Source organism: Micromys minutus (assembly GCF_963924665.1).
Source record: "Micromys minutus genome assembly, chromosome: 2".
Lineage (NCBI taxonomy): Eukaryota > Metazoa > Chordata > Mammalia > Rodentia > Muridae > Micromys > Micromys minutus.
Window position 1 is genome coordinate 41,648,370 of NC_137971.1, and position 15,341 is coordinate 41,663,710.

At 40.5% G+C, this 15,341-nt stretch overlaps 1 protein-coding gene across 2 annotated transcripts in view; it reads left to right on the plus strand.

Annotated features, from left to right (window-relative positions):
• Nucleotides 1-15,341, plus strand: part of PCSK5 (proprotein convertase subtilisin/kexin type 5) — a gene marked incomplete at its 3' end in the record, with an annotated part of 393,680 nt that overhangs the window by 164,511 nt on the left and 213,828 nt on the right. For both annotated transcript variants that reach the window (XM_080912751.1, XM_080912752.1), the window contains exon 8: nucleotides 8,634-8,846. In XM_080912751.1, coding sequence (XP_080768877.1) covers nucleotides 8,634-8,846 — 213 coding nt within the window. The remainder of the gene's footprint in view (nucleotides 1-8,633; nucleotides 8,847-15,341) is intronic.

Consider the following 15,341-nt stretch of genomic DNA (forward strand, 5'->3'; position numbering starts at 1 on the left):
GCCAGAACTGTGGAATTCTTGATTTGACAAATGGCACAAAAAAAGGAGAAAGGTTATGTTTTCTTTTTTTAATTAGCTTAATCCATGGTTGTTAAGAAGCATTTAATTCACACTGTGAAATATTTTCAGAGACATGAAGTGTTAATGGAGATTACACTGAGTCCAGCATGCCTGCCTCCAGACTGTATCTTATATGTCTTCACCTCTAGGTATTATTCATAGCACATTACTCAGCTCCAAAATTCTATTTGGTGTACTTGGATGGACAGAATATCTGAAAGTTAAGAAATAAAATATTTTTCATAAGAACATATTTATTTCTGGTTTCAACTCCCAAGTTTTGTTTCTTTAGGTATTCTACTGTGGTTTCTTCTTGATAGACTGATTCTACTCTTCAAGTTATGCCATAAAAATAAGCCAAGTAAAGGGAATCTCACTATGTAGTCCAAGCTAGTTTCTTTTTCATAGTACCTCTTCTGCCTCAGCCTTCTAAATGCTGGGATTATAGATTGACACCACTATGCCCAATTCAAATAAGAATTAATGCACTTATCTTTTGCTGGATATTATAGGTAAGCAATCCCCTTTAAACAGTTGATTAATACACGGAACACAGAGGAGCAGTTTTCTGTCAACTGGAAAGTGGAAAATCCCATGTTTCTGGAGCCTTTAACCGTAGTTTGGCCTTTGACTTGGTAGCTCACTGTCTCCAAACATCACCTTTAAATGTGGAGCTCAAGTGCCCTTTTATTCCCTGAATCCCATATTGCCAACCCATGGACTAGCATTCAAACAATGTTGTAAAAAGGTATTAAGTGTTGGCTGGTTACACAGGGCATTTAAAAATTTGCCACTCAGCTTAAAATATATTTAACCATAAAAATAAAATTCGTTTGTAGTAGAAATGCTTGTTTCAATGACCAGCAGCTGACTCCATAATCCTTATTTGGCTCTCTAAGCCTTTAAAAACTAAGCTGACTGCATTGGGTATGCTCAGTGAGCATATAAAATTCATTTTTATTTGTGTACGGTTGTATAAAACTAATATGGTTGCTAATAACTGCATCTAATTTATCAGTATTTTATTAAAAAGTCAGAGAACATAAGAAGTGGCTTTAAATAGTTGGCTTAGTGGTCTAGTGTATGCGCAGAAAACTAGAATGCAGAGAAGTCAGTTCAGAGGTGAGAACAGGGATGTTGAGCTAGGCAGGATGAAGGACATCAGTACTAGAGCTTGTAGCTCACAGGAACACAGCTGAGGACGAGTAGTGCTTTATCACGGATCCCTCCTTTCTTGAGCACTTGGTGCATTTCTTTTCACAAGGGAAGTGGGAAATAATTGCAGTTACACCCAAGTTGTTTCAATTCAGCATCCTTTGATTATGTGGGGTGGGAACAAATAAGAACACACTGTAGATGACCTTTGCTGAGTCAGGTTCAACTGTGGCCATTCAGACAATCCTTGCTGCAAATACATGAAACAGGTATTTTACATGTAGGACTTGTTTCTATAGGGACCTGGGCTGAGGAGATGATGCATAATGCCTGTTTGTTGATAAGTTGTTGAGAGGCATCTTTGGGGAACTGTTTTTTGTCATTAGTTAGCATTCTTAAACTTTAGATGTTTGACTTGGAACAAGAAGATTGCTGCCATTTTGCTGCCATTTAATCACTGAACAAATAAACTCGAACTAATGATGTTTAGTTTAAAAATACATGAAGTAGCTCTTCTATTTACTATTATTCAGCATCAACTGAGACCATGAGTTCTTTAAATGAGATTTTTTTTCCAACAATGGCAGATATTATAAAATGGAGTCTTATATGACCATTTTCTAGGAGCTGATGCTGTAGAATGAAAGCCAAGCACCTTGGCATAGCATTGTTCTTAAAAAGCAGCAAGCACCCCCTAGACTTCTAACCCTCAGAGTCAAATCTCTTCTTTATAAATGACCCTTGAGTCACTAGGTTTTGGGAGAACTTTGTTTCTCGTTTACTTCAGTTTCAAATCCTTTGGAAGTTGTTACTCTCTACAAAATGAAGAGAAGAAAAAAAAAACATAAGTTTTAATAAACTCTCAGCTGAAACATGCCTTCTTGATTGCTGGTGGTGACTTTTCTCCTGGTGACCTTCCCCCAGGGCTTTCCCTAAGGTAGACCAGTTAGTCACCAAGGCACTGGGGAGGGTGGCCATCTACTCTGGTTATGTGTTTGCCACCTATGATTCTTTTCTGGAAACGTTCCTAGTTATTATTAGTTTATTATTATTCATTGTTAGATGATAATGATTCCAAAAGCTATTAAAATTGTTTAAATAGGCAATATACTTTGAAATTCTGCAATACTTTTTAAATATGTTGACTTCAGCTTTGAATGTATTGTTTGTTTATTAGTTTGCTCTTACCTGTAGGTCCAGACCAGAACTATTTCATTTAAGAATCCCTGGCCTTCGCAGGAAGGAAGTGAATTTCAGAGCTGCTAGCATGAATGGCTTTCAGCTTTAACATGAAATAACACCTTTCAGCAACCAAGTCATTCATTGAAAGTGTACATGTACCTTCCCAGTCTCTGTGCTTTACCCTTGAAATCCTATATACTAGGACAGGAAGACTCAAATAACCGTTGTATAAACAAAAGGCAACAAAAACTCTTGGCGCACAGAGAGGGGGAACTGCACAGAGAGTAGAGAGAGGCCCAGAGAAGTCTTTGGTAAAGTATACACTCAAATGCTCACAGACAAATGAAAGGAAATTCCTAATTCTCGGGAAGTTTTAATGTGGCCTTTCAGTCTCCGTTCACAGATACACAGTTTGAACCAAACTTCAAAGACCCTCACATGTCTACAGTGGTCTGGTTAAATAACACAGAAATTTAATTTGATGTTCATGGCTTCATGACACAGTACATTATCCTTCTTTCTCATGGTCAGTATTTCGCTCTCAGTGAACAAATACCAGAAGCCTCTCTATTTTTATTGTAAGAAGCCCTACTATCTATTCATTGCTCTTCAAAATAAATAAATAAATAAATAAATAAATAAATAAATAAATAAATAAATAAACCTACTAAGCAATATTGAAGAACATCCCATTAAAATACCAAATAAAGTCTAATTTCATTGACCTAAAACAAGCCTAGTTTTAAAGAAAATTTAATTTATCAAACTGGAAATTTCTGAAAGCCCACCCTGAGGAGGAGGATTTACTTAGTAATCTAGTATAAAGTGGCCACAAGAAAAGGCAGCTCCTTCTTATCCTGTAGTAACAATACTTATACAATTATATAAATTGACCTTTTAGTGTATATGTAAGAAACACGCATGCTCATTTAGACAGACATTAAAAATGACTGTTTAACATTTAGCTAAATGTGCCCTGCATGAGTTTCACAATGTATTCTGCCTTAAGTTTCCTAGCTTTTTAACTTTGCATGCAGTTCAACTGAAGTCTTGTTTTGTTTCCCGTGTTTAAATAACTGAATTGCAATCATAATGCTTAACCAAGCTAGAAAATGACATTACTACTTAACCTTCAGAAAAAGACATATTTCAAAACTTTTTTTTAAATCCTCCAACCACTTTCCCTTCTCCCTGCACCCTGCTCTAAGGTTTCCTTCTTAAATTACTCTGAAGTCTTAGAAAAATAACCCGACTTATTTCTTTTAACACATATGTTTTGGTTTGGGGATATTTCGCACTAATGCAAACCCCATGTGCCCCTGTAGTAAACATGCCTGTGAATTGCTAATTGTCTTAGATTAACCCCAGAGATGTTTGGCAGACATGGTTACAGCACTGTTAGCCCACAAATTTGGTGTTTATTTCTGGGATGTTGATCATAAACCCTACACACAGGTATATGGGTCAGTTGCCCTGTGAAGAGAAGGAGGGGAATGAGAACTGGGCATCCCGTAGCTGTCTCCCCGACTCTGCCTTCTCTCTGCCTCCCTGCCTCAGCTCTGGCTGCCACAACAAGCAGGAGAACTGTATTTTCTGTCAGTTCATCCTAGATTCTTGAAGGCTTTAACTCCAGACCCAGGAAATGAGATGAGTACTGGTCTCAGCTTGCAGATGGCCAGCTTCCTCACATGGACTTTCTTCTGTGCCACATTCTAAAAAACCTTATTGGTGTCTCTTTCGCTCTTTATGGGAACTCTGGTTCTGTCTGTTTAGGCTTTACACTGAAGACCTTATGTAACCATAATCACCTTTGGGGCATTCATTTTAGTTCTATGACATCTGAAAGAAAGCCTTTATTGGCTTTAAGATTATCCTACACACACACACACACACACACACACACACACACACACACTCACACACACACACACACTCACACACACACACACACACACCACCACCACCACCACCACCACCACCATCACCACATACCAGAGAGACCCCAACCCTTGAACTCTCAAAATCTAATCTATGGCTTCTGTCTATGAATTTCTCAGTTTATTAACTTCTGGAAAGTCTTAGTGCGTAGTATAAACTACATGGAAATCGGTATGAGAAAAGAAGGATGGTTTGCAGGGGCAGCCTTGGTCAGCAGGACTCTGTTGCTGTAAAAATTAAAAAGAGGTAGAACAGAGCACCAAGTTAGAGATCCCCGTAATGCCAGCTGGCCCCTCGGGAGCCAGCAAAGCATGGGATAAGAGGTTAAGCCACATAACAATATTCACCTCAACAGGATCCTCCTAAGTCTGGGTGTCCTTCTGGCTAACTTTGCTGACTCCTCTTTCCCCATGTCGAGACTTTGGATAGCTACTGAACATGTGCTTTCCTTTCAACTTTCTGTGCTTATTGGGTTTTGTTTTGTTTGTTTTTCATAAGTCAGTGTGAGTCTATGTAGCCTTGATTGTCTAGAATTTATTATGTAGCCAAAGTTGGCTTTGAACTCACAGATATTTGCCTGTCTCTACCTCCTTTTGGTTAGATTTAAAAGTTTGTGCTACCTTACCTGGTCATTTATTTATCTATGCTCATTTATTTAAAAAAACAAAAAACAAAACAAAAAAATTACTAATTGTCTGTTTAATTTAAGAATATCACTTCTGGAAGGGACATTTTCAGGACAGCAGCAATCTATGGCCCTTTTGTCCCTGTAAACTCATAAACAACACCTTAATCGGTGTCATAGTTCCTCTATTGTGACATCATTTGTGGATCTTGCAATGATAGAATGGCTAGAGTTCATACTTCTGAGGGAACCCCATTATGGTCAAAGTTTCTTACAAGATTTGGGGACAAAAACCTATGTCCTCCTGTTAGTGGTCTTTGGAGTAAGGTTTGACAAACTTGCTTGTCAATTCTAGCTCTGCCCTGAGTCTGGAGAGAACAGGAGCAAGACTATTCCTTGATCCCAATTCCAGGGAAAACACAGAAGGCTTTTCTACAGAACAATGAAATAATCTCAATCCACTCCTGTGTTATCAGAAGCCGTGTAGAGGGTCAGCTCTGGTGCTGGCTGCTGTCACATATCTGAGCATTAGTGAGAATTTCTCAGATGCACTTTGCCTGTCTGTACCATGGTGATGAAAGGCTAGGCTCAGAATGTGTCTTATACCATCTGTAGTGTTTCTTGCTTGAGAAGTTTTCTAACATGTTCTGAGTTATACAGTAGTTCTGAATATACAGTAGACTGTCAATGGGCACAACACTTACTGATCAACAGGCAAAAAAAAAAAAAAAGAAAGAAAAGAAAAAAAATCCCTTAAGAGTTGATACAAAGGTATAAGATTTTGCCTCGGTGATAGGAAGCATGCCTCACATACATAATGCCCTGGCACTAAAAAATAAAAACAAGGACAAGAAAAACTAAAAACAAAATCTGAAGACAACACCACACACACACTCACACACACACACACACACACACACACAGAGAGAGAGAGAGAGAGAGAGAGAGAGAGAGAGAGAGAGAGAGAGAGAGAGACAGAGAGACAGGGAGACAGAGAGACAGAGAGACAGAGAGTGAGAGAGAGAGACCACAAAAACTTTGTTCAACCAGATACGTTCATACCTGTAATCACAGCACTTGGGAGATTAAGCATAAAGTGCATGATTTTGTGGCTATTATCAGCCCATATACTAAGACCCTGTCTCCAAGCAAATAAAGAATTAGAAGAATTAGAGAAATGGCTCAGAAGTTAAGAACACTTCCTACTCCTCCAAAGAACCTGAGTTCAGAGCCTAAAACCCATGTGTAGCATCTCCCAACCACCTCCAGCTCCGTCTCTAAGAGATCTGACACCTTCCTCTGGATTCTGTAGACACTCCTACATATGTGATATACACTCACAGACACACACGAATTAAAAAGTAAAAACTATTGGAGTTGCATTTTTCCCTCTTAACAAAGTAATTGTGCTTTTATGTTGATAAAACTAATCATGGTCATGGAAATTTGGTTTGAAGAAAAAAGTATGCCGTTAATTCTACCAAACAGGATGGCTTCTTTTGTACTGTTCTTGTGCAAGAGCTGCATGCATGTGACTTCTGGACACAGACACTTTAGTTTTCTCAACTAAGATACCCTATATTTATGTGTATACTATATTTATAGCACCTTATAAACATAAAGTACATTCTGAGCATTTTCTTATTAAATATCTTATTGATTATAAACTAATGGAATGAAAGTTGATACCTCGGTACACAGTCATCAGTTTAGATGAGTAAATGTTATGGCATTGCTTTGCTTTTTCATGGCTCTGTGGTTTTCATCCCATCTATTATGGAAGTGATTAAACCAAGTGGGTCTTGTGCCTTCCCATGAATTCTGTTGACCTGTCCAGGTAAGTTTGTGGTGTGACTGTGCTTCTGGCCTATGGTAATGCCTCTCGGTCTTTGAAAAAGGGAGTAGGGTGATGAAAACTGGAACATTCTTCATTCTCTGGAGGTCTTCTTCCTCTACGGTCTAGATGTGAGTGTAACTGTTCACATTAAGGTCAGACATAATTCCTGCAAATGCTGGACAAAAAATGGACGAGGTTGAGCTGATGATGGCAGGATTATTTCTATGTTCTGCTAGGTTTTTATTTATTCCCATTTTCTTTCGCTAAGTGTTGTGATGTGAAGTCAGGGGTGGCCTAGCAGACCCAGCTATCTATCCGCGATAGAAACTGGGTTTCTCTGGCTGTTCTTCTCATTCCTATTCTCTGAACCTCAGAGAGGGCCCCATTCTGTGTAGACTACATTGCATTTTTACATTTCAAAGACTAAAAAAATATATATGTTTACATTGCTCTAATTGGGCTATAAATATTCTGGTCCCTAAGGACTCAAGGTCAAGAAAAATTCATTATAGATAGTCCAAATGTTTTGTTATCACTATGTTTGGCTTTTTAATTAACTCCTTTCACAAAGCAGTAAACAAAATACTGACAGAAACAACCAAAAGTGAGACAGGTTACTGTTTTGTCCTTTGTTTTTAGTTTTGTTGAGAATATTTTGGGGGTGAGGGTTGCTCTTTCTTTTTGGGTTGTTGTTGCTGGTAGTGATGGTGGTAGTAGTTCTGACTCTCATTTTCAGAATGTTTTAGCCCATTCTATAGGAAAAGTATTGTAGACTGGGTTTGTCCATTATGGAGACACACATAGGCCTTCTCTCCTCCTATCAACCCAGGTTGCCTTGGCTGCGGTAACATACAGAGTCCATAGCTTGTGTGCCCTGTGTTAGTCAGCCAGGCCCTGTCTATGTCAGGAGCCACAGCTTCCCCAGATAGAGCTACCAGCTGAGAAACAATACTTAAAATACATCAGGGACATTTTAGATGCAAACTCTTAACAGTGTCTCTCCTGCCCATGGCCTTGAAGAAAGGCTTAGCCCTTGCCATCTCTGTGTCTTTCTTCTTCCTTGATAAACAGAAGATGACAGGTTGGCCATAGATGTCCTTCAGTGTGCCTGTGGTTGTAAATTCTTTTCTTTTTCTTTTTCCCTCCTAAGAATTTCTGCTTTCTTTCATTCATCAGTGTTCTCCTTTGCTGCTGTCCACTCTATTATGTAGGTCTTCATGGTCTTGACACTAGTTAAAGCTATTGTTTTGATGTAAAGGATGACTCTGTTCTTGGCATTTTAAACATATTGCTCTGTTTATGAGAAGTGTGAGGCGGCACCACCACTTTTACACACAGTAGGAGTTGGTAGAGGCTGCTTTGTACTTCCTGACTCTCAGATATTAAATGACAATATTGACGGCCACCGTGTACAGTAGATGTGATAACTTATATCAATTCCTCATACATCGCTGTCATCAGTACAGTATCGTTTCAACTCTGAGATCTGCATTCAAGTTTGTCTTTCCTCCATATACCTTTTATCATCAGAGAACGTCACTGAACCTTGGTTCCACAGTTCTTTATTTGCATCATGACGACAGAGATTGTGTTGGTCGCACATGTTTGTAAACATTGATTACTCTTAGAATAATAATACTGCTGTGCCTGCTATTTCTGTATCCATTTTATTTATTAAAGCATCTTTTCTTACATTCCATCTTCAAGCTCAACATTTTGTTAAAATAGCATTGCTCTCATCTCATGCAAATAAGTTTTTTGTAAACTGTTCCTCTCCTTATCTGCAACCCGGGCTTCTGTCCTCTCATCTCTCTAACTTCCTCTGTCTGTCAACAGGGGCGGAGAGGCCTTGGCTCAGTGTTTGTGTGGGCATCTGGCAATGGTGGACGGAGCAAGGACCACTGTTCTTGTGATGGCTATACCAACAGCATCTATACCATCTCCATCAGCAGTACAGCTGAAAGCGGAAAGAAGCCTTGGTACTTGGAAGAGTGTTCATCTACACTGGCCACAACCTACAGCAGTGGAGAATCCTATGATAAGAAAATAGTATGTAACCTTTGCATGTGAATTACCATCCATTTCTTTAACATTCACAGTGAAAGATAAAGTGATCCATGGACATGTGTCTGAGTAGCATATGACAACAGCAGTTCAGATTAGTGGATTGTACCAAATTAGTCACTATGGGCATTAACAGGCTATTACTGATTCCTGGAAAATGCTTGTCTGGGTCATGATATGTGAACAATAGTATAACCTCATTTATGATTAAGGTTTAGTTTTATTAAGAACAAATGATTGCTCTACATTCACATTGGTAGTGGCAGAATAAAAACAAGAAGCAAAATGTGATTGTCACATTTGTGCCCCTATCACTGACTTCAGATTCTGGTGTTTCATACAGCTAATTTCTTATGGACAAAAAGCTTATAAGAAAACTCATGGTTATACTTATAATATGTACTTGCTTGTCTGTATTCATGGGCTCCACATACTGACTATCCAACACAACACACTGAAATTACATTGAAGCTATTTTTTACTAGTCCTTAGTTGCCAAACAATAGAGTATTACAACTGTATACATAGTACTTGTGTGATTTTGTGTATTAAAGAAGTCTAGACATGGGCTGATGTCCATGGAAGAATGTGCAGAGATAAACAGGCAAATGATGTGCCATTATATTTTATACACAGGACTTAAACATTCTCAGATCTGAGACCAATTCTTTGCAGATGCCGAGGGACTCTGTTTATCCTGTGTGTATTAACCCTGGACCAATAGTGCTTTGCTAGGGCTACATACTCTATAGAATGTGGGATTGTGGAAGTTCAGTGGAATCCCATTCTGCACCCTGTCCTGCTCTCTTAGGCAAACAGCAAAGGGTTCAGAATCCAGGTTACTCATTTAGCCTATCTGAGCTTTGTTGCCTTGAGCCGTCTTCTACATCAACATTCTCCCTTATAATGTGAGGGTTCAACAGTCTGAAGTTCATGGATGAAGCCATTGCTGAAATAATTGAGGAAGATAGAAGTTAATAACAGATGTGCTTGCCCTTATCAGTGTCTGTGGAAGCTCTGGCTCTTGGAACACCTGCCACTATGTCACTAATTCTAAATGTCAAATGCCATTCTTCTTTTTCTGACCATGGTTTTGCAGTGTCTCAGGATTCACCTTTCTAGTGCCCAGCTGGGCTGTTTTGCCTGCCATTTGAGGAGTCACACAGGATATGGTCATACTGTGGAGAGGCACCTCCCTTCTCCATAACAGTAGAGGAGACACTGTAAGATCACTGTGCCAACCCCAAATCCAAAACACTAAGTCCAACAGCTATGATATGATTCCACATGGGAAGACTGTTTAAAGTATCAAAATCATTAAAATAGTATTTAAAGTCAAAGATAGGCTGTGTGTGCATGTATACATGAATAATAAATGGACACTAATTCCCATCTCCAAGACAGCTTGTCAGGCATTCCAAAATCTGCAGAGAAATTCTGTAGTCCACATTACCTCAGATTCAGAGCATTTGCTTTCTTTGTGAAATTAATTTATATTTATTGATCTCTGCCTATGCTTGTTAAATATTAGATTTTAAAGTCTGATTTCCAAACCACTTTTTTTTTTTGCATACTTTTGTCACATTTAAAAGATGATCCACTCTTTGTTTAATTCCTCCCCAGTGACTGGAAATCCTCACAAGTCTGGGACTGGAAGGATGGCTCAGCAGTAAAGAAAACTGGTTTTCTGCCAGAGAACCTGGGTTTGGTTCCCGAATCCACATAGCAGCTCACAAATATCTGTCACCCAAATCCCAGGGGATCCAGTGCTTTCTTCTGGCCTCTATGGACACCGTTCACATGTGATTCACAGACATACACTGAAGCAAAAGCCATACACATAAAATAAAAAAATGTAGTTGAAGCACTAGTCTGCTTCTCAATACCTCCTCTCTCATTTATCAGTAAACTGATCACAAACACAAAGTCAAACACATAAAAAGAAAGTGCGGAGATGCACAAGACTAGAAGTGTCTGGCGTGTTTCATGAAAAACTAATGCCTTTCATCAACAGCTTGACTTCCTTAGAGGACTATAAACATCTAGACTTACCTCTTCTGATTCAAGAGAGAACTGTGTGTACCCTACCTTATAGCCAGTGACTACCAGTGCCCTGTGACGCCCGTCTATGCATCATGAAGTGCCTGAGAAACTCAAACTAAGATTTTTCACCGTTTAGCTCTGGACTCTGAGAACCTCTGGCCAGGTTACAGGTTGCTTCCAAGCCATTCCTGCTGTCCTTGTGGCACCATTGCTGTGGGAAGGATATTGATCCTTTCACAACTGCTTTCTCTAAAAGAATCATGTAGTCTCATAAACAAAAAAATTAAAACAGAAGGAAGCATGCCCCTCATCCCTGATGGGACACATTACTTGATGTAGCCTGAATGACCTCAGAATCATGACAATGAGGTTCATTCTCTAGACTTTTTTTTTTTCCTGGCCACTATTGTATTTATAACTGAGCAGCGGTTGTTGTCACTTCTGTGAAGAAAATTGGGGAAGGGATGCTCCATGAAATCAGAGAGGGAGCTTGGGGCAGAACCTGAATGCTATGGCTGAATGCCTGTGTCCTCCTGTGGGGCCAAGCACTTCATTTTCCCTTCACTGACCAGACGCATATTTAATTCTTCCTTGTGTCTACGTTGTGCTTTCTCTCTTTCTAAAAGGAATTTTCCATTTATTTAGAATTAGAAGTTTACCATTGTTCTTATGTGCTGATGTCCTCAGACTTGATGTAAAATAAATGACTCAGCCATTTCCTAATGGAGCTAATTGGTGTCTGGCCACACTAGTGCACGCTGGTTAATGATTAGGGGATATAACTTCTTCTTGTATAGATCAGGGCCCTAGTCCTCGTTACTATAGTCTGGAATAAAGACAATTTTATAAGAGAATCAGTTTCTCACTACAAAGGTCAAAGAATTGTCCATCTCTGCATTTTCTCTCCTTCTTAACTCTTTCCTTTTTTTCAGTACCTGCAAACAACCCACAATGAGAAAAGAAATTTTGGAGCCATTTGAATTCAGTGTCTCACTTTACTTTGACCACCTAGTGCTAATCCACGCACTCAGCCTTGACCTCCTCAATAGTAAAAGCCAGGTGACACTAACTGGCCTCAGAGATTCCCACGAGACTAAGAGACATTCAGTGTGACTGCCTGGTGTGCACGTGGCTCTGTGAGTGGCCACCGTTATTGTCCTTAGGTCTGTGCAGCCTTCTGCATCCTGAAAGTGTGTAGATGGCCATTTCTCTCTTCACAAAGGTTCTTGTTGAGCCTTATTTTTTCCAATCCATAAAGTCCTGTGGTCTGTTTCACCAGCCCCATAAAGAGAGCCACTGTGATCAGGAACATGTTAACAGCCTGAACATGAGTGGAATTGGCAGCAACATCAGATTTTTATGGTCCAGCTGACCCCCTTTCCTTCCAGATGTCAGGATGATGAATAAGCTCACAGTGTGCCCAGGACCTGGCCACCACCAGGCTTTGAACCTAGACGCCTGTGGTCCCTAGATGATGCTTGCATCCTGTTAGTGGCATCTGTGATTGAGTGCTACAGGACGGGCAGTGTCTTCTTTGTACTGAGCCCCCTCCCCGAGCCATTCATTTCCTGCTGGCATTTGCAGCCTCGTTTGTAAAGCACAGTTGTCATTCTTCATCCCTAAGAGCACCTCTGTGACTTGAACCGAGACAGTTGCTGAGAATCTAAAGGGGCAGGAAAGATTTCTCATCTGCTTCTGGGAAAGCACTTTGTTAAATAAGCTTTACTTATCTTGGACAAAATGTAAATGATATGCAAGCAGAAAAACTCAGCCCCAGATTTCAAGATATAGTGAGAACTATGTACCACGATGCCCTACCATTACACGTAACTCAACAGTGGGTACTCACATTGTAGTCACACTCTCATAGACTTGAAGCCTTGGTGGTCGGACAGCTAACTCCAGCAAAGGAAGCACCCAGGCTATCAGGAATACAGAGAAAAGCTCTTTTCTCGGTAGATTCATCAGGAAAGACTGTTGTTTGTGTGCAACAAAATCTCACTTATCCCAAGCTAAGTCTGTCTGCCTCAGCCTCCGACTGCTGTAATTATAGCTCTGACCCGTCACATCTGGATAAACAGCTATGTTTTTTAAGGTTTTATTTCTATTATCTTTATTTATGTGCTGTCTGAGGGGCATGGATGTACATATTAGTGAAGGTGCCCTTGGAAGCCAGATGTTTCTGTTCTCCATAAATATGGAGTGATAGTCTTGTGAGCAGCCTGGCTCGTATACAGGAAGCTGTACTCAGACCCTCTGCTAGAGGACCGACCGAGCCACCTCTCCAGCCCACCCTGACTAGCTGCTTTAAAGCCATGACTTGAAGTGGTGTTTTATTTAACATAATTGTATACATAATATTCTGTATCTCATGTGACACATTTACAGTTATCCTAACATGTCATAGACATAACATCGCAGCCTTCCTAATGAGAACCTGATACAGCGCTCTGCACATGAGCTGCAACCTCTTGAGATACCCTGAAAACTGGGTGTAAGGATCATCTTATTCAGTTCTAAGATGAGAAAACAGAAACTCAAAAGGCTGTGGGAGGAAAACATACAGCAGGTCAGTCAGGGAGCCTGTCAATCAAAACAAAGCCCCCGCCCATCCATTGCCCCATTGATTGCCAGTGTGCCTTCATGCCCCTGCCACTCACTGTGGAGCCACGCAGACAAAGTTGCTTTGTTTACCCCATTTTCTTATCACCGTCCACCACGTGTCACTGCCTTTTTCTTCCTAAGTGAATTTCCAGCCCTTGCTCTTTTCATACCTCTCTCAGACACATGAATCTGAAACAACATTAGCAACAGACTCCCAAGATTGTGCCTCTGTGTGAGTAAAGCAGGACCGAGTCCTCTGGAAAGGACCTCTTCCTAGGTGCTTCCCATTTCATCCTCCAGAGGAGTGTGCCTCTGTGCTCGCTGCATTTGTGCCACTGCCACCCCCCTCCCGCTCTCTCCTCAGTCAGTTTTGCTTCCAGTATACTTAGCCTGACTTGGTACTATTGTCTACATTCTTCATTTACTGTCTGACTTTCATGCCAGTGTGGAAACTGCTTGAGAACAAAGAGTTTGTCCTCTTGGCTTGAGCTGGCTCTCCATAAGTGTCCATATAAAAATAGCCTTCAGACAGTGGGGAACAGGTGGCCTGTGGAGTTGCAGGAGCAAGTACTCGGGGACAAGAGCAAGTACTCGGGGACAGGAGCATGTGCTACTTCCTTCCTGGAAGGGGAATACTTGTCAAGAGACTTGCTGTAGAAAATCCTGACAGATTTCTGTGGGTGACAGCCCATACAAGCAATCAAAATTTTATCTTTAACCCTCACTACTTTCATGGTGTCCACAAAAGATCTGTTGTATAACTAAAGCTCTACTAGGTCACCCCTACTGAAATAATTATCTTTAGTTTGGAACTTGTTCTGACTTGGAGTACCCACCCCCAACCAAGTCATTTGTCCTGCTGTCTAGGATCTGGGCTCCTTTATGACCCTGAGGGGAGAGGTTCTGTGAGCCATGTTTTTGGTTAATAAGCATTTTTCTCCCTTCTGCTAATATCATTTCACTTATGTGTGTTTTCAATACATATGCTGCCTGGAGTATCTCCGGGTGGTCACAGGCCAACTCTAGGTAGAGGCGTTACCCCACTGCTCTTAAGGCTCCTGAGCAGTCACTTTCCTCCTGTAGAATCCTGCTCTCCAGCTTCCTCCTGCATCCCAACATGTTTCCAATGCAGTCACCATGAGCATCAAATCCTTCCCAGTCGTCTCTGCTCCTTCGAGTTTAGAAAATCTCATTCTGTTTCAAGAGTACATAAATGGAAGAGCAAGACCAGATGTGTTCAGGGGTTTGACCCACACTCTCCTCAGAATGTAGCAAAGCATGAAGTGAACTTGGTTTTCTGTTCATGTTCACTGGAAGGCTAGGGCTCTTCTGCCCTGACTAAAGGTTTGATTCTCTTGCTCTTGTTCTTGGGGGGGGGGGGGCTGTATTCTAAAGCTTTTTTTGCTTACTTTGGTGGCTCAGGATCGAATATCTTCCTTACTTACTTCTTTGTCGCTGTGTATCCCAGAACAAGATCATTAGCCTTGTTGAACTTCCTTTTTCCTTAGCTTGTTAAAACCTTCCTTGCAAACTTCCCGTGAGTGTGTGAAATGTTCTATAGGTGGGCATATCTTTCGCTCGGTCTCAGTTGTTTATGGTAGTAGTCTGATGGGAAGTCTCGAGGTGGGAATTGTGAGGCAACATTTTAATCCTTGGATCATAGATTAGTACACCTGGAACTTTTGCAGGTTGATTATGCATTTTCTTTTGAATACTAAAAAGAAAAGTGACCTTACAGTGTTTCTAAATGGATGGAAAAGCTCAGGTTGTAAAATGAAGTGGATCTAAGAGAGTTTAATGAAAGCACTTCAGCTTAGCAAAGAAATCCTTGCT